Genomic DNA, 27,584 nt, shown 5'->3' with positions numbered 1-27,584 from the left:
AGCAATATTTTGCAGTCTCAGTTTGAATATATAGGTTCTGGTTCTAGCAGTACAAGAATATTAGCGTTCAAATGAGCTAGAACTGACTAAAACCGGTTCATTCATTGTCGAGATGGTGCCAAAAGGCAAAGTATATCCGATTTGATTCGCACCCAGCACAGCAATAAGACAAGAAAAACTGGACTATGGGCTAGCCGAGAAACTCCAGGAACGACCGCTACCTCCCATACGCGGTCCATGAGGTTCCATCGGTCAACCAAACTAAGTTCCCAGCCTCCATTATGCTGCTGAGAATCCTGGCATCAGAGAGGAAGATGATAACCCCTTATTGGTTCTTGAGAGGATTGAAAATTTGGGCCAAGGAGTACCAGGAAGTCTTCAAGGTGGTCGTCTTGCCCTGGGTGATGTCCAACTATCCAGAGGGAAAATATGGCTACACCCAATGTAACTACCTCCGTTGTTGTGACCATTTAAGCCGTTGTTTTTGCCTTTTATGAGTTTTTTGAACATCATTTCTTGGAGCTTATGAACCATAGCTAATCCTTAAGTGACAAAAAAGTAATATTTATAGACTATGTAATATTGGAAAACCTAATGATCATACCAAAGTCTTTAAGCGAAGTAAGTAGTCTCAGACAAACTAGTTGCGAACCATCCAAAGCTACTACCCCCGTTGTTGTGACCATTTAAGCAGTTGTTTTTGCCCTTTACTGAGTTGTGTATCATAATTCTTGATATGTTTAGCTAAAATAAAATCATATTTTATGGTTAGATTTAAAAAAAAATTGAATACTTACTGTGAGATAGTACAAAATTCAGAGTTCCATTTCGATATTCGTAAATACTTTTTACTGATAACATGATCATCATTTGGTGTGGATGACTCAAAACATTTTTATATGTATTTCTATATATGACATCAGTACCAACATCCTCCATTAATTTAATGATGGTTCCTCGGGAAGGGATATGTTTACCCTTGTATTTCTCCATAAATTTTTTGAACGTAGATGATTAGCAATGGATAAGGTTATATTACATGCAATAAGCATCGTTGTGAGATCAAAGTTAAAGTCTGACTTGATGTATTCATCGTCAAATTGATTTTATAGATCAATATCCATACTCTTGTTATGATATGAGGATAATGAGTGGCGTGTAATTCTAGACAGGGGACTAAAAGCACATTTATATCGACAAATCCGACAAACCATCTGTTTCTCATCCGGTAAGTATTTTCCAAATTCCTGGGCCTCCATTTTCATAAATCCAGACAGAAGGCGACGTCATTTTGGGGATTTTATTCAGTTCTCTATCGACTATCACCATCTCATATTATATTAATATTGAATAATAAAGGCGGGAATGATAACGTTCATGATTGATAGAAGAGCATGTATATTATTTAATCAATGATGCCATAAGTAATTCTTCTTTTCTCCTCGCACGCTTTTGTATTCTTACCAAAATTATCACCCTTAATTATAATTAGTAATTGTGTGTATCCTTCATTATAATAGTATGTTGTTATACAAGCATAAATCACCAGGGGTCTTTTTTTGATGCTCTTAATAAGGAGTAATATCGCCGGATATTACTACATAATTTTTATATCTAAGATAAGTAATTAAGGTTTAAAATTTTACTGCATGGATTAACTTTTCTTTTCTTAGATAAACATGAAATAAATGAAAGTGGGATTGTAGAAGCTGTTCGTACTAAGATTGGAAGAAGATATGGATTTAAATCTAACATTATTTTATGATTTTGACATTTACTTTATTATTAATAATTAAGATCTTATCGGTAGAGATTTTTCTATCCTGTGCACAATTGTATATGCAACTTGCACATGAGGAAAAAAGGGTGATGATATTTTTTATTAAACCCCACGCCTGGCTTGTGTTTTGCAACCTAAAGTTATGACATATTGAACTGAATTCCGATGTTAGAACAAGAAAATATTATTTGGATCAATCTATTATTTCAATATTCTGTGTTTATAATTTATTGTTATTATTAGTTATATGATTCTAATTGTTTAATTTTGTATATTTAACTTAAATGTATGATGGTTTATTTTTTAGTATGTAGATTATATTTAATTTAAGCCTTCTATTTTAAACTTGGAACTTCAAATATATTTCGAAATACTCTTACTTTGTCGTTTTATTAGTTATTATTCTGAGAATATGGTTCATAATGAATTACAATTTCATAGAATGTGACGTTTTCAAATCCACTGTAACGGATAAAAACCGTCTAAGTCAATTATACGTAGTATATTTTTATTAAACATTTTGCTAATAAATTCTTTCGTTATACCCTCAAAAATCATATAATAAAATAATATATATAAATAATCATAATACAGCAGGCAGATGATAATCTCATCAGTATTTAAACAATAATACCATATGTCTTTCTCCCCCCCTTCTACTCGCACGCGTTATTCTCTACAATATTATCAACTATAGTTATGGTATAACTATAGTTGATAATATTGTAGAGAATAACGCGTGCGAGTAGAAGGGGGGGAGAAAGACATATGGTATTATTGTTTAAATACTGATGAGATTATCATCTGCCTGCTGTATTATGATTATTTATATATATTATTTTATTATATGATTTTTGAGGGTATAACGAAAGAATTTATTAGCAAATTGTTTAATAAAAATATACTACATATAATTGACTTAGACGGTTTTTATCCGTTACAGTGGATTTGAAAACGTCACATTCTATGAAATTGTAAATCATTATGAACCATATTCTCAGAATAATAACTAATAAAACGACAAAGTAAGAGTATTTCGAAATATATTTGAAGTTCCAAGTTTAAAATAGAAGGCTTAAATTAAATATAATCTACATACTAAATAATAAACCATCATACATTTAAGTTAAACAATTAGAATCATATAACTAATAATAACAATAAATTATAAACACAGAATATTGAAATAATAGATTGATCCAAATAATATTTTCTTGTTCTAACATCGGAATTCAGTTCAATATGTCATAACTTTAGGTTGCAAAACACAAGCCAGGCGTGGGGTTTAATAAAAAATATCATCACCCTTTTTTCCTCATGTGCAAGTTGCATATACAATTGTGCACAGGATAGAAAAATCTCTACCGATAAGATCTTAATTATTAATAATAAAGTAAATGTCAAAATCATAAAATAATGTTAGATTTAAATCCATATCTTCTTCCAATCTTAGTACGAACAGCTTCTAGAATCCCACTTTCATTTATTTCATGTTTATCTAAGAAAAGAAACGTTAATCCATGCAGTAAAATTTTAAACCTTAATTACTTATCTTAGATATAAAAACATTTGATTTGAACATCATTTCTTGGAGCTTATGAACCATAGCTAATCCTTAAGTACACACAATTGTTAAATAAAAAGTAATATTTATAGACTATGTAATATTGGAAAACCTAATGATCATACCAAATTCTTTAAGCGAAGTAAGTAGTCTCAGACAAACTAGTTGCGAACCATCCAAAGCTACTACCCCCGTTGTTGTGACCATTTAAGCAGTTGTTTTTGCCCTTTACTGAGTTGTGTATCATAATTCTTGATATGTTTAGCTAAAATAAAATCATATTTTATGGTTAGATTTAAAAAAAAATTGAATACTTACTGTGAGATAGTACAAAATTCAGAGTTCCATTTCGATATTCGTAAATACTTTTTACTGATAACTTGATCATCATTTGGTGTGGATGACTCAAAACATTTTTATATGTATTTCTATATATGACATCAGTACCAACATCCTCCATTAATTTAATGATGGTTCCTCGGGAAGGGATATGTTTACCCTTGTATTTCTCCATAAATTTTTTGAACGTAGATGATTAGCAATGGATAAGGTTATATTACATGCAATAAGCATCGTTGTGAGATCAAAGTTAAAGTCTGACTTGATGTATTCATCGTCAAATTGATTTTATAGATGAATATCCATACTCTTGTTATGAGATGAGGATAATGAGTGGCGTGTAATTCTGGACAGGGGACTAAAGGCACATTTATATCGACAAATCCGACAAACCATCCGGTAAGTATTTTCCAAATTCCTGGGCCTCCATTTTCATAAATCCAGACAGAAGGCGACGTCATTTTGGGGATTTTATTCAGTTTTCTATAGACTATCACCATCTCATATTATATTAATATTGAATAATAAAGGCGGGAATGATAACGTTCATGATTGATAGAAGAAGATGTATATTATTTAATCAATGATGCCATAAGTATTTCTTCTTTTCTCCTCGCACGCTTTTGTATTCTTACCAAATTTATCACCCTTAGGTATAACCTTATATTTTTATTAGCCTTGATACTATGTATATCTGTGTATTGTTATTATTTAAGAAACGTCTTACCAGTTTTGAAAATAGAAAAATAGAATATATGTGTGATACGCGTGAACGGATATAATTAGAAGTCTCTCATGATTATTTCAAGATTTTCTTTTTTTTTAACCTGCAATACCCCATTGGCCATTATTATTACTCAGTCAGAGTTATTATAATCGTAAAAAAGTCGACAGTACATATTATAAATAAAACATTCACAAAAAAAAAAAAAAAAAGGAGGCGAGAAAAAAAAAACATGATCAAAAAACAGGATTTGACAAATTAATGAAATAATCATATAAAAATATAAAACAATCACAAAACGGATTTTAAAAGGCTAAATTCGTTAAGAGCAATGTAGGCTATATTTGTATGGAGTTTAATATTTTCAAAATTCGACCTTGTTATCGTATTTTGCAATGTTGAAATAGATTTGGATGCAATTGTGAACGGAAGAGTCACGTTGTAACAAACATAAATTTTTTCCTCTTGTGTCGGCCCTCTCCCTAGATAGTGAGCTCCCGCAAATACAAATTCAACTATCTGGTTCCTCTGTTATCTTTCGGACATAAACAAACCTTTATTCATAAATCATACTTGATGGTCGATGGGTAATTTCGAACATACTTATAAGATATCTCAATTATGATTTTTTTAACATTACAACTTATCTGAAAATTTTCTACATATATAAGCTTTCCTTCACCAAAATATGTACATGCAATATTCATGCAAAATATGGTACTATTTAATCAAAATAATATTATCAAGAAAATGTCTTAATATTAGTTATAATTTATTATATGATACAAATAGCATTAAATATTAATTTTCATAATATAAAACTTTGGTTACGAATATCAATCAATATACAAGGTGGATATAACAAATTGTAAATAGCATGTGTGTAAATTAAATGCAAACTATAATAATTTTTACACGAGGCTGTAGATGTTCATTCCTTACATTCCATAGTGCTTAAAAAGTACATCTAATCATCGTTAGACCTGAGATACAAGTATATATCTTCTATTTGAAAGAACATTCAAGTATGACGTCTTACTAATAGACCGGAGACCGTAAGTATAGAAAAGCACAATTAAGATGTTTTGATGGTGCAAATAAAATATTTAAAGTATACATTAATGGAGAATAGTAGAAACGGCAAAGAATAATCAAAATAGTCTAAATGATTTAATATTAAAGGGTGTGAACGTAAATACAAAGTCATGTGGATTCAATATATATCGAAGAAATCAAAGCTGTAGAAGATTGTGGAACAAGAGCCAAGCAAGATTGTGTAGACAGTGGTTTCCAATTTCCTCATAAGAATGGGAAAGTTTGCCCTGCAAAAAGCGTCGAATGCACAAGATGTGGTAAGAGAGGCCACTATGCAAGAGTATGCAGGTGTCTCAAAGAAAACTCTAATTCGATCATCAATTCTATTCAAAAATCTGAACTGAATAAATTACCCATTGATGCATTGAATACCCATGGAAATTACTTCAAAAATATAATAGCTACACATGACAGTGGTGCAATTGTATCTGTTGCTGGATCAAGAGTTCAAAGTAAATATCGATTCCAACCCAATTAAAAGAGTATCGTTTAGAATATATCTTTAACTGAAATTATTTATTTATTTTCACATGAAGGAAGAGGGATTGTTGTATATTATTAATATATAACTTTATAAATGTATATTTTATTCTGTAGATTTATGCAGTACAAAATATATTGTTAGTTAGAGAACATCAAACCCATCATTACAGGAAGATTACTCATAACTAAGGGTGATAATTTTGGTAAGAATACAAAAGCGTGCGAGGAGAAGAGAAGAAATACTTATGGCATCATTGATTAAATAATATACATCTTCTTCTATTAAGCAAGAACGTTATCATTCCCGCCTTTATTATTCAATATTAATATTAGATGGGGATAGTCGATAGAGAACTGAATAAAATGCCTAAAATAACGTCGCCTTCTGTCTGGATTTCTGAAAATGGAGGCCTAGGAATTTGGAAAATACTTACCGGATGAGAAACAGATGGTTTGTTGGATTTGTCGATATAAATGTGCCTTTAGTCCCCTGTCTAGAATTACACGCCACTCATTATCCTCATCTCATAACTAGAGTATGGATATTCATCTATAAAATCAATTTAACGATGAATACATCAAGTCAAACATTAACTCTGATCTCACAACGATGCTTATTGCATGTACCTTATCCATTGATAATTATCTACGCTCAAAAAATTTATGGAGAAATACAAGGGTAAACATATCCCTTCCCAAGGAACCATCATTAAATTAATAGAGGATGTTGGTACTGATGTCATTTATAGAAATACATATAAAAATGTTTTGAGTCATCCACACCAAATGACGATCAAGTTATCAGTAAAAAGTATAAAATATTTACTAATTTCGAAATGGAACTCTGAATTTTGTACTATCTCACAGTAAGTATTCGCTTTTTTTAAATCTAACCCTAAAATATGATTCTATTTTAGCTAAACATATCAAGAATTATGAAACACAACTCAGTAAAGGGCAAAAACAACTGCTTAAATGGTCACAACAACGGGGGTAGTAGCTTTGGATGGTTTGCAACTAGTTTGTCTGAGACTACTTACTTCGCTTTAAGACTTGGGTATGATAATTAGGTTTTCCAATATAACATAGTCAATAAATATTACTTTTTTATCACTTAAGGCTTAGCTATGGTTGATGGGCTCCAAGAAGTGGTGTTCAGAAAACTCATAAAAGGCAAAAACAACTGTTTAAATGGTCACAACAACAGGGGTAGTTACATTGGGTACATTATAATTAGCAATTGTGTATATCCTTCATGATAATAGTAGGTTGTTATATAAGCATACCTAAATAACGGGGAAAAATCTTTTTTGATGCTCTTAATAGGGAGTAATATCGCCGGACATTACTACATAATTAGCTTTTGCTCTAAATCTTTACGATGAATTTATTTATAAAATTTTTTTATTAGTATATTTATTGTCTAATTTTATGATTTTGACATTTACTTTATTATTAATAATTAGTTAGATCTCATCGGTAGAGATATATCTATCCTGGGCACAATTGTATATAGCAACTTCCACATGAAGAAGAGGGGTGATTATCTTTTTGATTAAACTCCACGTCTCGCTTGTGTATTGCAACCTAAAGTTATGACATATTTAACTGAATTCCGATGGTAAAAGAAGAAAAAATTATCTGGATCAATCTATTATTTCAATATTCTGTATTTATAATTTATTATTATTAATAGTTATATGATTTTAATTGTTTAATTTTGTATATTTAACTTAAATGTTTAATGGTTTATTTTTTAGTATGTAGATTATATTTAATTACAGCCTTCTTTTTTAAACTTTGAGCTTCAAATATATTTCAAATACTCTACTTTGTCGTTTCATTAGCTATTATTCTGAGAATAAGGTTCATAATGAATTACAATTTCATGGAGTATGACGTTTTCAAATCTACTGCAACGGATAAAAAACGTCGAAGTCAATTATACGTAGTATATCTTCATTAAACATTTTGCTAATAAATACATTCGTTATACCCTCAAAAATCATAATAAAGCAGGCAGATGATAATCACATCAGTATTTTAAACAATGACACCATATGTCTTTTTTCCCCCTCCTCCTTGCACGCGTTTTTCTCTACAATATTATCAACTATATTTATAATATATTCGGAAGGAGGCCTTGATACTCAGGATAGCAGTGTAGGTTTTGATCCACCTTAGGGACCAGCTGTCCATCTGCACAACCTGTTGGCCGAGGTATGTTTTTAAAATAAAATTGAGTCTCTCGTGATAATTTCTTAATATACTATAATTTGATTGTCTGAATACTCTATAAATTTCAATGCAAAAGATCAGAGATGTAACATTTTAATATAATTGGCCTCAGAACCTATTAAATTAAATTTCTTGAAAAATGTCTAAAAAAAACAAGCCTATTAAATACAAATTTATTTCAAAAATGTAAAAAAAAGGCTAGATCAGTGGTTCCCAACCTTTCAAATATAGCGACCCATTTTAGAACAAGCAATCAGGAAGCGACCCCAATCCTTAAATATATTATACACATTCATTTTTTCTATAACAAACTGTCATATATTGCGATTTATTCGTGAATTAACTCTACATTCCGTAAATATATTATTAATTTAAAATTTATTCATAAAAAATTTCAAAGCTCCTACAAAACATTAATTAATTGCAAATCAATTCCAAATTATTCGAACAAACAAATTTCACACCGCTATGTAAAGTATATTTATGAACTGACCATAATGAGACGGCTGTTATTGTAGTTTTTTAGCTATCAATTCTATCCTGGACTCTGTTGTCGATATGGCACACCTCAAGTCGTCTTCCACATATAATTTATTTCGGTACTTGTTTTTAAGGATGTGAAGTTGGGATAATGCTGTTTCACATAAGTAAGTTATTGGGAACGGCAATAAATTCCTTATTGCGATTTCTGATATAACTGGGAATTTTTTAAAATTTTTTGCCCAAAATTCTTGTAATTGCAGTTCACTAAGCCATGATTTAGCTTCAAAGCTGTTTTTTTAAGTCGATGAGCTCTTCTTCAACTGCTTTAGTGACATCAGATACACTGGCATTAAAAGGGTTGATTGTAAGGGGGAAAGATTTGGAATATTCATCAGGAAAATATTTTCTTATTTGAACAGTAATATTTTTCAAATGTTCTTGTATACAAGTCATACAAGTCTTCGATGCCAATTTCATTTGCCGCTTCTTCAAAAAGTTGTGCAAGTGTTGGGGAACAAGTATAATTTCTTTTGATTAATTTTGTTGATCCTGAGTTCCAATTTCATTTTGAAAGACGATATATTTTCAGAAAAAGATATTATCTTTACTCTGTAATCCTGTATTAATACTATTAAATATACCAAAAATATCGACCATGTATGCCAATTTGCACAACGTAAATTCATCCGTAAACAATGATTCATATTCGCTGGCATTTTGAAAATCGAGAAATATTTGCAGCTCTCCTCTCAATTCAAAAAATCTCTTCAACGCCTTTCCTTTCGAGAGCCACCTTACCTCTGTGTAAAACAATAGTGCTTCATGGGGAACCCAAATCTCCACATAAAATTCTGAAGAGCCGTGTTGCTAGTGACCTTGATTTAACGACATTTACGGCTTGTCGATGAATCATGCAGTGAGTCCCAATTACTTCTGGACTCATCTTTTTAACTAACGATTGGAAGCCAGACTTACAACCGAGCATTGCAGGTGGCCTGTCTGTACAAACTCCGCACAATTTCACCCATTCGATTGAATGTACTTTCAAGAAATCATCAATTAAATCAAAAATATCAGCAGCAGTAGTTAACGTTTGCAGAGGCATACAAAACAAGAAATCTTCCTTGATTTTTTTATTTTTATAATAACGAACATACACAAGAAGTTGTGCAAAGTTTGTCACATCAATAGTTTCATCAAGTTGTATGCTGAACAGCCCAGTAGGAGTTTCTTTTAATTCTTGAATAATTTGGCATAAAATATCCTCCGACATATCTGTTATCCTTCGTTTCACCGTATTGTTTGACACGGATAGAGGCGATAATTTATTTACTGCTTCAGGACCGATCATGAGACGCACAATATCTTTGATGCATGGAAAAATTAGATTCTCATTTATTGTGTGTGGTTTTTTAGCTTGTGCTATTCTTAATACAACCATGTATGAAGCTTCAATGGCGGCTAAATTTTTGTTTTGAAATAATCCACTGCTATCAAGGCGGCGACTTTTAACACCATCAACTTTTGCTTTTAAAAAAAAAAACAATACTTTTATCTTTTAAAGCAGGGTGCTTAGTTTAGAGATGTCTTTGAAGTGTAGCTGGTTTCATAGACTCAAGGCCCATGGGCATTAACTATGTCAGTGAATCGCCACTTCAAGAAATCATCGCAGTATTTTCTCTTTCTTACACTCATTTTTAAAGGGTTAACAATCACTCGAATAAAGCTCACTTTCACTGCAGGTGCGACAACAACACTGATTGGAGGAGCGACAATGGTGGCGCAACCAAACCAAAACATGTTCAATACCGTCTCAGACGTTGTGTTGAGTGACTTAAGGAAATGTTGCATTTATTTTCATAGTGAGAATTTTATAATTGTATTTATTTAACTGTCTTCATTTTTTACCGTGTTATATATAATATTCACGTTCGGGTCAAACTCGATTAGCGACCCCATGGCATTGGTGTCGCAACCCATAGGTTGGGAACCACTGGGCTAGATCTAATTATTTAAGGCCAAACTACTTAAAAAAGCTAATCTGGCAACCCTGTTAGAATCCCAGAAAATATAAGATACCGTCAAATATTTTTCAATTTTTATACGTATTATGAGCGTTCTACGCGTTTTGATGATATTGCAGCACACACTATTGGAAATTTTATAGATTGACTGGGCATTTTACACTAGCCCACTCTAATTTTCTACATTGCCCCTAATATGTATTTCATCAGCCCACAAGTTGTGCAACATATAAGTATGACCCGGAGTAGGTTCATAACTGTTGTGTCTTGACGAAGGTTGCAGAATTACCAATTATTTATTAAAAGGAGGGATCCAGGACGACCGAGAGAAATGAGGAGAAGGAAAGGCGTGGAGGAATAAGGACAAGGCTTATTTATTGGAACATCTATATTCTTAGTAAAACAAAAACCTACTCTGGTATATACATAGAATATAAAACTATTTATACTTATAAAAAGTTAAAAACAGTACTTTACATATATATATATACATACAAGAAAATACAATAAAAGAGAATCAGAGGGAAGGAGACACGAATACATTACAATAACCCGCCGCCAAATCGTTGTAATTGGCGAATGAACCCCTTATGTGAGACTCTTTTTACTTTTTCCAGCGGAGCACCTAGTGGGCTCATAACCCAACGCTAATTCACTGTTTTTTGATATGACCTCTAAAGTTTAACTAATTTTTTTTCTTATATGATCCATTTCACTTCCTACTGTGTTTACAAAGACGGTCAGCATAAAGAATGGGGGTCTCAGGCTTAGAAACGTTTAAGAACCATAACTTTAAATTGCTAAATAGCATTTGTTATATTTGTAAAGTAAAATATATAAAATCTGATAAATATTAGTCTCTTGTGAATCATACATGAATATGTGAGAATTTTTTTTTCTTAGACATTCTCATTCTTTGGTCCAAGTCAAGGTTAATAGAAATGTATTTCTATTAACCTTAGTCCAAATGTTCTCTTTTCTTAGTGTTCGTAGTCTTGAAATGTTGTCGTGGCCTTATCTCAAATTGACAATGATATAGAGCGTTTTTGGGGAGGCTCTTTTTTTTCAATTAAAGTTCATACTTTCAGCTATGCAATGAGATACTTCTAAACTTTTTGAATCTATGGGTCTTGAAGCTATGAGCCTCTGATTAAAAAGCACCTATTTTCCTTTTTAAACAATCATAACTCGAGTTATAAGTATGATACAGACATTTTAAAAATGGTTTTAGAATTTTTTAACATTAGATTTTAAAATATATTAACATAATTTATTCTTATCTTCCACAACGAGGGCTTAACATAGCCTTGAACCTTAAAAATAGCCCCCCCCCATATATATATGTGTCCTTTTCCCGAAGGCTAAGAGGCTCTGAGATGAAAAATAAGGCCGAATTTGGAATCAGACTCTATTAAATTGAGCATATACTGTTTTTTTTTACCATTTTTGTTGTTGGACAGTGTAATTAATAAATTATAGAACACGAAACAAATTAAATTCGTAAATATTCGCCTATTACGACTACGAATACACATAAAAAGGAACACTGGCCACAAAGAATGAAAATGTATGTAAAAAAAAGAAATTTCCTCACAGATTCATGAATGATTCACAACCTGGACTAAAATTTAACGGATTTTGAATATTTTACTTCAACAAATGCTAGTTAGCCTTTAAACGTTTCTAGGCCTGCGCCCCCATTCTTGATGATGATGACCCAGGATTATATTTTGAGGGGGGCTTGGTTTTTGGATTTTTAGAAAAAAAATCTATATTTTTTTTTGAAAAAACTTCAAAAATCCATAGCTACTCACATAAAATTTATTTTTTAGGAAGAAAATTTTAAAATTTCAATTTCAAAAAATTTCCAAAATCCATAGCTACACAGAGAGAATTGTAACTATTAAATTTTTTGCTCTGCTACATAATTTGCCAGAAAAACGAAAACAAATTTCTAATAAAAGACAAAAAATCCTTAATTTGGGGAAGGCTACAGACGCATCTGTGACCGCCTTTGCAAACCCAGTAGGAAGTCGAATTGATCATATTATTAAAAAAATTGGTTATACTCTAAAAGTCATATAAAAAAAACAGTGAATTGATGTTGGGTTATGAGCCCAACTTGTGGGCAGAAAAAGTAAATAGTCTCAAATAATTTGCCAATTACAATGATTTGGTTCTGGGTTATGAACCTACTCCGGGCCAAATTGACATATTTTTTTGTACTTTCAAACCCTATTATTTAAACGTTATTTATTACTAAGAAAATATAAATCTAACTAGAAAAATTGTTTCCAATGCAGAGGAAACTCTGACAAAGACGAAACTTCGACAAAAATTATAACGAAGACAACATTCAGACGAAGACGAAATAAAAGATAACAATGACGATGTCTGACGAAGATAATATTATGACACAGACGAAATGATGACGAAGACGAGACGAAACTGAAAATAGCTGACGAAGTTAACACAGGATCCTAGGAAACAGAGAGAAAAGAGATATAGAAAGAGAGAAGGGGAAAAAGGTTTTATTTCGGTCAAAAATATACGTCTGTTTGCTAAATTTCAAACTTATCCGTTTGACCATTTTAGATCCCGTGTGTGATAACACCAAAAACAGACTTTCCTCCCCCTCCCCCCAAAAAAGGGGACTTACGACGCCACTGTTAGAATTCAAACTACCAACTTTTTTGGGGCCATTTTTTCTATTACTTTTTAGAGCAGGCGTTCTGTGGAAATTCGGAAGGGTTTTTCAATCGCATTCCTTGGTTTTTCATGAGGGGGGGTTGTTTGGGTTGATTGAGATTTCGTATAAAACGCCATCTGTGTAAAATATAATAAGCAAGATGCTAATTTCTTTTCAAGAAAAGGTTACAAATAATTTCTTATCTGATAAAATAAATACTTTAAATAAAAAAGTCAGTGAGGGGATGGCGATATTCTGAATTTGTGTTGTAGAGATAAAAGAGTTAAGACCAGTTTTAAGAGGAGGGGTTGCATCATGCAATAAAGGTAACAACCTGATGAGTTTAACTCCATTTTTAAATATTCTATACATCACTTATACATATCAAACCCCATACTTAACTTTACTCATTTTATTACCACAGGCATAGATCACAAAAGAGACGTCCTTTTAGCCGATATGAAGAAGAATGAATTCCATATATAGAGAAAAATCTATGCACTACAATGGAAACGAAACAAAGTCATTGAAGGAAAGTTGGACATTGTGTCTGAAATCAAGATTCAAATCCGTACACTCATGAATAACAACGAAGAAGTAAAAATCCCATCAGGAAGAGTTGAATGCGAACATGGACTCCCTCCCTGAGTCTTCAAGTGTCCATTATGGCAGAGATTGAATAATATCATGGGGAACAATGCCCCACACCTCATCGTTAATAACTGTAGCACATTCAATAGTAATTTGACGATGGAGGGGAAGAGAAAGGGTTATATCGAGGTTGTAATGAAGCACTTAACGGACTTTGCTGTAACGCTATCTGGAACGGATGAGCCACCAACTTCGCCAACCCCGACCAAATCCTCTGATGACAAACAAAAAGGGATTATTAATAATTAACATAAATTAAAGAGAACGAATATCATGAGAAGACGAGAATCTCAGGCCTTGCTAGAAGGGATACGAAAGCATCGAACCAATATCCATATAATTAATTGTAATGAAATGAAACACATTTTAATTGTAACCGCATATTTATTACTCAAATAGAAAGATATATATTTATTTATTTTTTTCTTGAATACTTTGACACCAACAAAAAAGGATTGGTTAATACGGTATTTCACGATTTGTTTTTCTTTCCTATTATTTCTATAAAATTCATTCAAAGACGTAGGAGGAAGAGTAGAATGACTTACTTGTGTAGGTCCCCGTTTGCTTTGTTGTTGTTCTTTTTAATAAGAAACGTTTCTTTTTGAAAAAAATAGATGAGACTCACATCAAAAGACTTTTTTTAAACGTTTCAAAAGGGAAAATAATTAAGAAACTAAGATATAATATAATACATAGATTGAATTGTGAATCAAATACCTTTTATTTATGAATGGCTAATGAATCTTTTAAGATCCGTCAACGCAGGATGAGGGTACAAATTTTGATTAAACTTTTGGTAAGACGATGTATGTACTGAAAGAATATATTGTGTTATAAACAGTGTCACTTACTTGATTGAATGTTTATCGGCGTTCACTTGATTGAAAGCGCAAAGAAAGAATAACGATAGAAACAAAGTATAAAAATAAAAACAACAAACTAGGGGGATAGTTTCATTAATAATACAGTAATACCTAATAATTAATGGATGTCAGTCTTGACTGGAAAAGGTGATCCTCGGCCTGCGGGGAAGGATATTAAGAACTCATTAGAACCATTTTTAATGTCGTAGATCTAGCGTCTTTACAAGTAGAAAATGACAGAAGTTGCATACTCAATAATATATATATATATATAAGTAGATTTATATCTATGAGAATTAGGGGGTTGAGGAAGGACATAGGAATATGAATATATATATAATATAATGAAATTAAATGAGGAGAAATAAAAATTCAATCTTTCTTGGAGGGACATTTGGAATCATCCTCACCGTTTTCAGACGATTTTTTTTTAGAAGGTGATGCCTTGCTACGGCTTCTAGATCTATGGTGTTTCTCACGTCGACGCGACTCTCTGGACCGGCTTCTTTTTCCACGAGAGCGACTTCGACGACCTTTACTTTCTCTACCACTCCCTCCTGCTGTTGATCCTCCTCCTCCTCCACTACGAGGAGAATGACTTTTCCTTCCACGAGAGCGACTTCTTTTACGGGAGCGACTACGTCTCCGCGAGCGGCTTCTTCGTCGTCTCTCACGTTTTGAGGATGATCGCTCCCTTGACTTTTTTTTAGGAGAGGGACTTCGCTTTCGTCTTTTGCTCCGATCTTCATCCCTTTTTTTACGGCGCTCTTCCAAGTCCTTATCCCGCTCTTCTCTCCACTTTTTCCTTTCCTCCGTGATTTTATCTGTAGCTGCACGAAGTCGCGCATATCCAACATGTTGTTTCCCAAGCAAATGATCGTCAATGCGCTGCTGAGCATCCCCTACAATGAGGAATGCCCCACAGACATCACAGACCTCCATGGCCTTTTGCTGGAGCATCATGTTGTCCCCTGTATTGATGGAGTTGCGGAGGTTGTCTCTTTCCTGGCGGAACTGATCACAGAGCTTGAGTAGACCCTGTGCCTCCTCCACTTGCCCCAGACACCCCTGTGACTCCGCCTCTTCCACCAACTGATTGATCTTCTCACTCAGCATCTCAATCTGTCCCCGGATCTCGCTGTGCTGCGGGGAAAGCGAGTCCACCTGGAGCATCTGGTGTTGAGTGAGGGAGAGTCGCTCCTTGGCTTTCTTGATGCGTGAAGAGAGTTCGTTCAACATCCGCGCACAGAAGCGCAAAAAGTCGTCGATGTACTGCGTCTTCTTGTAGTGGTCCGGAGACTCTCCGCAAAGGTCTTCTTCAATTCTTCATCATGGAGCTTGGGACAAGGCCCCAGGTCCGCCTTTGTATTCGTGAATAGGTCATGAGGACAAAATTGGACCAGATAATAGCGGCATACTTCGGAGTCAAACCATTGGATCTCACGCACAGACTCTTTGGGACCCACATTGCGGTTTCGACCCATGAGCTCATCCAACATGGATGCAATTTGAGATGTTGCCATTTTGTTGCTAATGACACTGCTACGTGAATCCGCCTTCCCCTCCGTTCCAGTCCACTTGTGTCAAGACTTTCCTCCACAACGACAACCACAAAATGGCGTCCTCACTAATTATTATTGTTTTTACACTCTTCCAACTAAGTTATAGCTACAACTCTTCTCTCTCTTTTCTCTAGCTTTGCTTCTAAGTAAAGCATTAAACCAAGTAGCGCATCGAGCACCGTTAGCCTGAAGAAATAGTATGGTCAATATTTGTCATAATATTTTCGCAAGATGTCGCTTTTCAGTCACGTCACTCATGTATTTATTGTACGTAGTTATAATTTATAATACACGCCGGGCCACAGGTTACGCTAGAGAAACGCTTGTATACGAGGGGAATAAAAATCTATCGCCACCACTATACTGAGTTATTAATTATTATAATAATACACCCCGGATTGTACAAATGAACCATTGGTCCAAAATTTGGATGATTACCCTCCGCCACCGCTTCCCTGAGGATCAAGGTACCCTTTCGATATCCTATAATACACCCCAGTCCATGGGTTGTGCAAGTGAACTGCTGGTTGAAAAGGTGGGTCATTAGCCACCGCTTCATTGAGCATTAAGAATCCCTTCTAATAGTCTATTATAACCTTAGGATCACGGGTTGTGCAAGTGAGCTTGTGCTTGGAAATCCACATCACTCACAATCTCAGAAATCATATGAGAGAGCAAATGGAGACATTCTTTTGGTGGCAACAAGACTAGTAAGTTGGCTTAGGGACAGTGGTTTGTTCAGTATGCCAAGTTCAAATTATCGACCGTGGAAAAACGGATCCCCACTACGTCTTGGCTGTTGTGATCCATGTAGCAGAGAACATATATAATAGATTACGGACAAAAAATTATGTATTAAAACAGTTCAATGTCTGAGCCATGCAAAGAGTAATTCCTTAGTGTTGATGGAAGTTCCAGAGATAAGGAAGTTACATTCCGACTAATCAAATCAATTTTGTCGGATGGAAATGGATAAGGCCTTAAGTGGTGCAATTGCACATACTCCAAACAAATAAGTTCATCTGCAAAAAAAAGGACACCTTTGTAAATGTAAATGCCATAATAGAACCACATGCAGAAAAATTAGATTATTTGGTGAATGTGTTTATGTTTAGGATATATTTGGGTAACATTAGTTATGTTGGCGATTTTTTTTAAATTATTACATTTTATGTTGAAAAGTATATTTAAACAAGTTTTTTGTTTATGTCTATTTTGAACAAACTAATAATATTTATCTGAAATATATAACTGGTTAGTTCGAATATTATGAAATAGGATCAACAATTCTAATGTAAATTTTTATTAAATCTTCACTTGTTGCTGTAGTCATCCTGATATGCCCAAATTTTATCACGTCCATTCAAATTGCTCACCTTTTTGGCTTACATTTTAGTATTAAAAAACACCTGAACCTCTGGCTGCAGAGGAGCTGCATGTCGGTCATAAACCACCACCAAAGTTACACATACCTTTACAAAGACCACTAAATATAATACCAAAAAAAGTTCCAAGAGTTCTACGAATAACGACCCACCTTTTCGACCAGCGTTCACTTGTACAACCCATGAGCTGGGGTGCATTATAGGATATTGAAAGGGATCCTTAATGCTCAGGGAAGTGTTGTGTAATGATCCTTTTTTTGGAACAGTGGTTCATATCTATTTCAATGAAAATACACCAGACTATCAAATTGATAATAATCAAATCTTCAACTTAACCAAATTGTTTAGCATTGATTTTTCAATAATCAAATTACACACAATCATTTCACCTGACAATGTAAATGAAGTTAAAATTAACATTGACCACTCTATTGGAAATTTTATAATTTGATCGGGCATTTTGCACAATGTCCGCTTTGATGGGAATTTAGCACATTGTCCACTCTGACGTGCAATTTTCATATTCCTGGTAACACATTCATACACATTAAACAGACACTTAATTATTAATGAAATTTAATATGCTTTAAGAAAAGTTTTGTGTTATGAGTTTGTTGTAAGACCATGGGGGCATGCTGTACGAACCATCAGCATCTGTAGTTGCATTGATATTTTTTGGGTTCGTAATCGTATGCAATTTGTTTTTGTCAGAGTTTTGTCAGTGTCATAATATAATTTTTGTCATACATCGTCATTGTTTCGTTGTAGTTATCTTTTACTTCGCCTTCGTTATATTTTCGTCTTAGTCAGTATCGTTTTAGTCATGATTTTTGTCCCAACGTCAAAATAACTCCGTCTTTATCGATTCAACAACTCTTGAAAGACCTGAAACACAACAGCAACCGTATTTTTTTCTCTGATGAATAGACGTTTACCGTTGACCCCGTCTACAACAAGCAAAATAATCAGGTAGTATGCTTTGGCATCGGTGACAACAGCATCTGGACAGTCACAAAGACTAGTCATCTCCACTTATTTCAGACTTAATATTGGTGTTAACATGAAAAATTGAAATATCTAAGTCGATATTATAAGCTCTAAAATGTTAGATACAATGAAAACTTAGAAGTATTAAATTTGAAAGGGGTTTTCAGAAATTGTGTCGTTACAAAATTAGATCCAATTCATCCATCATTTTCATGGATTGTTTTTTATATTTTCTAAAGTCAAAATACCAATAAAATAAATAATAACATTTAAAAAAAAAATTATTTCATTTTAGTAAGTACCAAATTTTATTTACATAAAATACTATTTTCATTAATAATAAATCTATTGTATCAAATTAATTAAAGGTCAAACGTTAAAAATAATATTTAACTTTGAAACAAATTGAAATACTTTCTATGAAGAAAATTATTGTCGTTATTGTTCAAAAGTATATTATAAAATCACTTAATTATGTATTTTGTTCTTTAAAACTATTTCATCATTTTTTTCTCTTCTAAAAAAAAACCAGATTTGATAAAAAGAAGATACGGATGTTATTGGATTTATCCACGGTTTCATCGGTTTAATTTTCAAATCAGTGTATTTTTACAAGCTATTCCTACCGTTAAAAGACAAAAAAAGTATTATGGAACAGATCTTCGGGATGTTTCAAATTTTTAGTATATTTTCGCTTCGGGATTAAAGGCAGCTTTTGATAGACTTTGCACTGGATGCAGGAAAACACTGAATAAAACAGATTCTCCTATATCCCCAACAGAAACAGAAATCAGTGTTTCTCCAATACCAAAGAAATTAATAACATAATTACTAAGGATTTGAAATTGTGGAGAAAAATATTGAAATTGATATTTTCAATCAGTCACTGACTCTGTTATGGGAAAGTCCATTTGACCAACGAAAAGCTGATAAATCAAAACAAATATTCATTTGTTCTCCATCATTATATCAGCCTACGAGGAAGGTAAAAAGGTTAGAACCAATAAAAAGACAGTTCCTAGATCATCCACTTTGATGGTATATGTTAAGTTGTGCAAATTCAGAATACAGTTTCACGTGGACAAGAACATTAATGAAGAAAGTGAAGTCATGATTTCTATCGTTTTTTGAAGATATTCAGAATTATGATTCAGGATCGAAATTCCACTAAGGGCAATGACAAATTTTCAAGGCTTGTCAAAAAGCTTCAAGTATTGTTAATAGTACAACATCCATTAAAATATCCGATAAAGAAAATGATATGAATTACGCAATTCGTCCCTCCAGATTTACAAGACGTACTATCGTGGCACTATCTAAAAACAAGTCTAAGTAATTCCCAACAAAACTGAATTGATGGGAACCACTAAAGTCAAGTTTGCTGACAACATGATGAATGTCAAGTCCAGTTTCCTAATGCTTTGAATGAGTCAGAGAAACTTGATCCAATAAAAATCACCATTAATATCAGAACCATTTATTTACCATTCATATAATTTTTTTATTCAGAATAGTAAAAGTTCAATCATTTATTTTATAATTATATGGGATTAATTGCTCATTTTAAAGATAGATTTAAATGAGAATCTAGAAGACGTTTGAATAGGATATTTTAGGAACGGGATGGATGCAGATCAAACTCCTCATTTAACTATTCTCACCTCCCTTCATCTGCTGTAAGTCTCCCTTTATATTGTCTGATGGCAAACACATTACATAAATTCATCTAGCAAGCTAATATGACATAAATCTGTTGTCTCTTATATGGAGACAGAAAAAATGTAAACCCAAACTGTCTCTATAGAGTCCGCTGTCTCCATAACGTCCGGACACCATTTGTTATACCATTTTTTCCTTTAAAATCTTCAATAAGTTAATAATTTGCTCTCATTCAAAAACTTATATATTATTGGAATTTTTTCGGTATGTTAAATAAAAGAAACCAAAATTAACGTGGTAACCCTCACAATTTGAAGAATGTTTGAGAGTAAAGCAGCTTAGCTGTCATGAAGTTTTATTAGATTAGCTGTGACAGCCCTGAGAGAGATGGAAAGAATGGAAAGAAAACAAAATCATACTCAAATATGACTCTGAAACTTCTGAAGCTCACCTTTTCAGTTAGTTATTCAAAGGATATTGTTTATTACTGCTGTGATACTTAAGACTTTTAATAATGGCATTAGTTACATGTGTGTGACTCGTTAAAAGTAAAGGAATAAGTTCCTTATTTCTTCCTCAAATCACGAGGCGGATAAGTATCTACTTCATTGTCGTCATATGGGATTCAAGTGTCAAATTTTACAACGAGACAGCAAGTGTATTTCCTTAGTTATAGTGGCGGAAGGACTTTAGTAAGAGGAAGATGAAAAACACCAATCTGATCCCTAATTAATTTGGATGGGCCTTTCTTACCTTAAATTTCATCAAAAAAGGATAATCTATGTTGGGTGATACATTTCAAGATAATTAGTAAACTAGTTTTCCTAATTTACATACTACAATGTCAACCTATAGGATGATATCTACGATATCTTTATAAATGATCAAACGCGTTGAGGTTTTCGAGGAAGAGTTATCGGCATAAGCGTACAAAGATATATCATATTCTATGCATATATAGTCTTATAAAGTTAAAGGGATTTCCCGGTGGTCCAGGGATGGTTTCCCTCCCTACAAATGAAATAAGCCTGTCAATGACTCCTCTTAAGTGATTTTCCTTATCCCATTCATTCCAACCCTTACTTTCATCCTTTGACCATGACTATAATAACTTTTATAACACAATGTTCATCTGGCAACCCCTTTTGTGGTTTCCCTTACTGTTGATCCCATCATTGACTCGGTATAAGCCTCATATCCATATATTTTATGAGTCGGAACGTCTTGATAGATAATCTATAAATTTGACATTTCAACTTTTTAAAATAGTGTAGAATTAAAGCGTAAGGAAAATCGAAAAATCCATTACTGAAGGTTATCAGATTATGGTTTTTGTGAGCTCCTTAGTTTAAATTATTGTATTAAGATGATTATTACATTTCGGATTTAGTGTTTCTGAAATCTTCATCTAAAATAATGGACACTGTGACTGGTCAATTTAATTGCTTGCTCGAACTTCATACAGTTATTAAAAAACTTACAATTACTTTGCTTCATCAATATTTCAAGAAAGTTAGATGCAATTCAGAATCAAACTACTGAGAAATATGGATACCTATTATACACAATCGGAACAACGGGATAGAGTCCAATTAAACGAAGCGTATTGCCATTTTAAAAACGTTAATATTATATTAATTCAACTATAACCCTACTATTTACATAGTCGGTTCTATTAGTCTCTAATTATTTGATTTTAAACCACAAAAACCTAACCAAATAAGGAATTTGTGTATAATATAGTGATGATTATTTTTTATACTTTTAAAATACTATTTTTAATGACTGAAATATATTGTTAAAATTTCTTGTTGCTTGTGTTAGATAGTTATTGTATAATAAAGGTTTTTTTAATAATTTAATTTTTAATATTATTATATAAAACAATACATAAATTACTACTTCCAAAGCTCTCCATTTATGCTTAGAACTTGATAAAAAGAAGCTTCTTATGCTCTTAAATATCTTTTCAAACAACTTTTCCAATTTTACTATTCATGTAAACGGCATCTATTTTTTTTAATAAAAGATACTGTTATGAAATTAATTTAGAAGATTTATACGGATAATTATAGTCAGTTATAATTATATTGTTTATAAATATTTACATTATTTTTTTAAATCCAAAATATTCCAATGTCAGACTTGTAGCTCACTCCTTGTTTGAAAATTCAAATACAGCTATTTTTTTATGTCATCATTCAATGTATTAATGAAGGACTATTAAAGAGTTAACATATTTTTCCTTCGTTATTATTAATAGAAGAAAGTGAGCTTCTGAGATTTTGTTGACTTATAAAATTTCCACTCATCCATATATCTAGTAATTCATGTATAATGGTAATGCTCTGAACAAAGGTATGGAGAGAGTTGATCTTATGCACAAGAAACTGCTGTTTAGAGTTTATCTATCGAATTCTAAGTCATCAATACGTTTTTGTTACATGTTTTGCGTTGATACCTTTAATAATTTAGTTCTTCTTAATTGCAAAATTGTTATTTCCAAGAATCGGATTCAATATTATGAAATGCACCATAAATAATTTACCTTGTCATCGTTGAGACAAACAAAATCATAAAAACGTTATTGAAATTTTTATTCATGTCATATATTTACGAGTTTCATAAAACCATAAATGAAATTGCTTACTATAGTAGTTAAAAATAGATATTATGTTAATTTGATAGTTTGTAATCTTCCTTTACGTATGTTAAAATAAAATAAAATGTTATCATATAATGCCACTAATACATATATTTAAAAAACAAAACAAAATTCAATTGTATATATTCAAAATAAATTTGTTTCAAATAAAAATAAATGTAAAATTGATTAACAATATTGTATTTCAAAATTATTTAACATTTATATAATAGCTTTTAAAGGGTAAATTAGTTGATAAATATTATTTGATCGCTGGTAATTTATGTAAAAATATATGGAGTTACGACGAGAATTCTAGATTTTAGGCATACGATCTTTGTAATTATAGAACTATAGCCCAAATGATGTTCAAAGTAGAACAACGCAGTAAAACTCTAATTCACAGAAGGAATATAAAACTGTAAACAAGTCATAAAATTAATGAACATTCCAATTTTACAGAAGATATAATCAAAATGCTTGTCTATAGCAATATTCCACTCCATATCGTTAATCCTCCAAATTTTGTTAAGTTTATGGAAATTTACACTGGAAAAGTAATTCCCTCTCGATTCTCCATCACCAAGTCAAGGGAGTCTCAAAGTAAAGTAGTGTTGACCAAGATTTTAAAAAAAACTTGCGGGGAAGGATATATTTCTTGCATAGGCCGAAACTACTGACACTTGACAGCGGTCCATGACTGCAATGTTAATTGGTCCTTTATATGGTTAATTTTTGGGTCGTCCTTATCTAATTAATTTGGAAGGTATCCAATGATTAAAAGTGTTTCTGTAAAAAGTATCAGAAACGTTCTTGTCTCTTATTTCAGAGGCGAAAGACTGAAGGTTTTCATTACCAACGGAGCGTCATATTGTATTAAAGCAACCAAAAACCTTAAACAACATTTTCCAATTTTGTTGCATATCACTTGTCTTGCTCATAGGCTGAACAGAATAGCAACGCTCTGACCTGATTTCTTTTAAAATACAAACACAATCATCTCTGAAGTGAATATAAATATTTTTAATTCAGGTGATCTAAAACAATTGACTACTACACCAAGCACTTCAATTCAGTCAAAGAGTATATGAATGTTATGTATGGAAACTATGATGCAATCTATAAAACAAAAGATGTTTTGAAGAATGATCCACTTTTGTATGAAATAATGTATATTCAACATAATTAAATCCAATCCAGGTAACCAATAAAGCGTTGAAAGAGAAATTATCGCTACTCCCAAGTGTAACTATCGTAGAAAATCTATGCCAAGATATTACGCTTGAACCATTCAAAATTAATGTCTGTAGATGATAGGGATACATCAAATTTAGAAAATTGGCACTATAAACTATCAAACACAATATAGAGTTTTTAACATACAAAAACACTTCTATCGTTAAATATCATTCCGAGAGGGTTTCCAACGTAATGTCGTACATAAATGTATCAAAAAAATCCCGTCTGACGAAGGCTCACGTCAAGAATATGATAATCAAATGGAACATTGGTATTAACTATGAGTATAGTTGAATGATTTCATAATTTCTAAATGTAATAATATTAATAAAGAATTAAAAATTGTTTCTTCAATTTTAAATAATACATACCTTTTCATTTTAATATATTATTTTACAACGATTCCATTATGAAATTTAAATACTTAAAAATATAGTAAGTTAATTAGATAAAAACTAAGTAAATAGTAATAATAATACTTGTATGATTTATGATAACATTTACCTATCTCCATAAATCAATGTTCCATTTTACTATCATAATATCCTTGACATGACCCTCCGTCAAACGGGACCTTTTCGGTATATCTATGTCTGACATCACACTAAAAACTCTCTCACAATCACAGTTAACAATAGGAGTGTTTTTTTATAAAAAAATCGCTATCGTGATTGATGGTTTCAGGTACCAATTCTCTCAATTCGATGTACCCTTGATGTATAATGAAAACCTTCAGTCTTTCGCCTCTGAAATCTGAGACGAGAACGTTGCTAATACTTATAACAGCAATACTTGTAATAGTTTTATTGTCGGCTTTGGTAACATTTTCCAAATTAATGAGATAAGGACGACCCAAAAAATAACCATCTAAAGGACCAACCAACACAACACAACATAAGAAACGTAATGAATTATTACATCCAATATGGGTCTTTGTTTATTTAAATTTGTTTATTCTTAATCGAATGTCTCTCTTCAAGTGTTTTGCTACAAAATAAAAGGTTTTAAAAAGTATTTTGCTAGGGAAAATCATCAAAATAATAAAAATGAGGCTATATATTTCTAATAGAAGTGGTATTTTATTAGTACTTTAATTAAACATAGCAAATGAAATTATTTGAAGAAAAGCTGACCAGGAGTGTCCTTCCTTGCACTTTACTCCCACAACGGCGATAATGTCAGAGTTTAAACTGTCCTGCATCCTGTCTATGAATGTGGCAACAAATGAAGCTCTAGGATTTGGTGTGCCAAGTAAACTGTCTTTCTCTTCAGGAGTAGCTGTGATGTAAGATAACATGGAGTAAGCATAAAGACAGGAGAGGTAGAGAAGGTCGGATGGAGTCGACAACCCCCCTCTGCTCATTATGTCGATGAACTCTTTCAGGTCTACATGCTGATTGGTTGGGCTATCGAAGGTTATTGAGTCCGTAGGTGTGTCTCTGATGACCATTAACTCTTGGCATGATGTACAGCTGATCTTCTTCAAAGAAAAACCAATATACCCGGCAACTAAGTAGAGAGCATCCATGAGCTCAGCTTTTACCATGTCTTCATCCAGCAGACCTTTAATTTCTGAAGTAGTCGGACCTGAAAATTTAAAAAAGTCAAATATTGTTATGATATTATTATATTGTAAAAATAAGTAATACCTAAATAAAGAAGCTTACTATTAACAAATATCTTATTTACCTGAGAATCTGACAAGACTCAGAATACGAATATTTTTCTCTGCTTCCAGGATCTGTCTCACGCTGATGTAGTAGATACCTTCACTTAGTTCTCTGTACCAGCCAAACCTTCTTTCGATGGGATCAGACTGGAACATGCCGAGGAGTACATAGGAGAAGTCTACATCTAGGAGAAGATACTCTACCAGATCTGCTGTAGCAAAGCACGTCTGCTTTGTTGCTAGGAAGGTTTCTGAGGCCAGGTGCTTTAATGTTTTGCCACTCGATGAGAAAGTCGACAAAATCTCTCAAGAAAGAGAGGCAAAGTTTGTTCTTCTCAGAGATTGGTTCACGAAGCTCATCTCTCTTTTCGTAGCCAAATCCAGGTGTCTGACGTTTAGGATATTCCACATAGTCCTGAGCTCACATTCTCCCACATGAGTGCGGTTGAAAGAAGACAAGGTGAATATTATCTAGCTGTTGGTTTTGGTGAAGAGGAGAGCCATTTGCTCATGAATGAAAGAGAGCTTAGAAGGTTGCTTAGGTTCAATCTTGAGGAGTTGAGAAACTTCACTAACTTGTTGAAAATGTCTTCCCAGGTCTCTGTTTCATTCAATTCTGGGATAGCTTCAAAAGGGCAACACTTGGTTTTGTGATGAGGATGAAGTATGATGGAGTGTCTCCTTGGCCAATTTGTCAACAAGTTCTTCCACAGAACTCATTTTATTGAACTGTTGAGCCCTACGTGACAGCTTGAGTTGGCCTTAATGAAGCTTTAGGAGTTGAGAAGGAGTTGGGACAGTTTGCCCATAGGGATGGTACTACATCTGGTTTGAGATACCTGTAAAAGAAGGACAGTTATACGCATCAAAAGTGAGCAGCTGTCTTACCTCTTCTTTAGAGCCTTGTCAAGGGTCTGACTTCTTTTAGACTCACAGATGAAATCAGATTCGTTGAAATGCAGGGAACACAGCTTTGTACTTTTGGATGGTGCCTAATCTTCTTTCAGATCTGTTTCTCTTGGAATGGCTCTCAGCAAGGCGGTATCAAGTCCGGCGTTTCTCTCTTTGTTTGGCCACAGATGGATCGTAACACGGCTCGTTGTCATAGCCCGTTCTACACCCTGTAGCACAACACTTTGTGGGCATGATTGGAATTACAAAACACAATAAAGATGGCGTCCACAAAGTAACTAATAAATATTAGTTATTACTTATTATCCTACCAAACAAGTTGCTTTGTTTTTTTTTCAATGGAACCATGTTGCACGCGTATTTGAATTCATGTTTGCGCGTGCCCGGTCCTGCTTACAGGAGTCCTTGATTGAACTAACCTTACGAAATATGCTCATAGTAGGTTTTTTGAGAGGCAACTCCCTATGAATGAATCAGCCTAAGTCTGAAAGAATAAAAGATATAAATAGCAGCTTTGGCTAATTATTATTTATTTGACTACCAGATGATTTCGGCCCTATTTTCTGTCTCTTTTTGGAGGAAAGGTTTCGT

The 27,584-nt window shown here is 32.9% G+C and overlaps 1 protein-coding gene and 7 long non-coding RNA genes across 8 annotated transcripts in view; 4 read left to right on the top strand and 4 right to left on the bottom strand.

Moving 5' to 3' along the window:
* Nucleotides 1–438: 438 nt before the first annotated feature.
* Nucleotides 439–2,480, bottom strand: LOC139907412 (uncharacterized). Its single transcript, XR_011784008.1, has 3 exons — nucleotides 798–2,480; nucleotides 605–744; nucleotides 439–542 (listed from the first exon to the last, which is right to left on the bottom strand). It is a non-coding gene; the product is annotated as an uncharacterized lncRNA (long non-coding RNA).
* Nucleotides 2,481–3,353: 873 nt separating this feature from the next.
* LOC139907415 (uncharacterized) lies at nucleotides 3,354–4,342 on the bottom strand. The gene is made up of 3 exons (XR_011784012.1): nucleotides 3,663–4,342; nucleotides 3,470–3,609; nucleotides 3,354–3,394 (listed from the first exon to the last, which is right to left on the bottom strand). It is a non-coding gene; the product is annotated as an uncharacterized lncRNA (long non-coding RNA).
* Nucleotides 4,343–6,169: 1,827 nt separating this feature from the next.
* The window catches only part of LOC139907389 (uncharacterized), a 53,895-nt gene continuing 32,480 nt past the window's right edge, over nucleotides 6,170–27,584 (top strand). The window contains exon 1 of the long non-coding RNA XR_011783959.1: nucleotides 6,170–6,440. This is a non-coding gene — a long non-coding RNA (uncharacterized lncRNA). The remainder of the gene's footprint in view (nucleotides 6,441–27,584) is intronic.
* On the top strand, nucleotides 6,447–7,121 carry LOC139907390 (uncharacterized). Its single transcript, XR_011783960.1, has 3 exons — nucleotides 6,447–6,851; nucleotides 6,903–7,042; nucleotides 7,105–7,121. It is a non-coding gene; the product is annotated as an uncharacterized lncRNA (long non-coding RNA).
* LOC121131421 (luc7-like protein 3) lies at nucleotides 14,619–16,602 on the bottom strand. The gene is given in 3 exon segments (XM_071893835.1): nucleotides 14,619–14,746; nucleotides 15,347–16,243; nucleotides 16,246–16,602. Coding segments are annotated over 3 exon segments (1,119 nt in total). The 5' UTR covers nucleotides 16,460–16,602; the 3' UTR covers nucleotides 14,619–14,738.
* On the top strand, nucleotides 16,776–17,773 carry LOC121131422 (uncharacterized). The gene is made up of 2 exons (XR_005869051.1): nucleotides 16,776–17,033; nucleotides 17,100–17,773. It is a non-coding gene; the product is annotated as an uncharacterized lncRNA (long non-coding RNA).
* LOC139907407 (uncharacterized) lies at nucleotides 20,534–22,381 on the top strand. The gene is made up of 2 exons (XR_011783994.1): nucleotides 20,534–21,187; nucleotides 21,507–22,381. It is a non-coding gene; the product is annotated as an uncharacterized lncRNA (long non-coding RNA).
* On the bottom strand, nucleotides 25,526–26,699 carry LOC121131427 (uncharacterized). Its single transcript, XR_011784020.1, has 2 exons — nucleotides 26,102–26,699; nucleotides 25,526–25,999 (listed from the first exon to the last, which is right to left on the bottom strand). It is a non-coding gene; the product is annotated as an uncharacterized lncRNA (long non-coding RNA).

Source organism: Lepeophtheirus salmonis, chromosome W (assembly GCF_016086655.4).
Source record: "Lepeophtheirus salmonis chromosome W, UVic_Lsal_1.4, whole genome shotgun sequence".
NCBI classification, from domain to species: domain Eukaryota; kingdom Metazoa; phylum Arthropoda; class Copepoda; order Siphonostomatoida; family Caligidae; genus Lepeophtheirus; species Lepeophtheirus salmonis.
The sequence above is the reverse complement of the archived record's forward strand: the minus strand, read 5'-3'. Positions and strand labels throughout refer to the sequence as shown.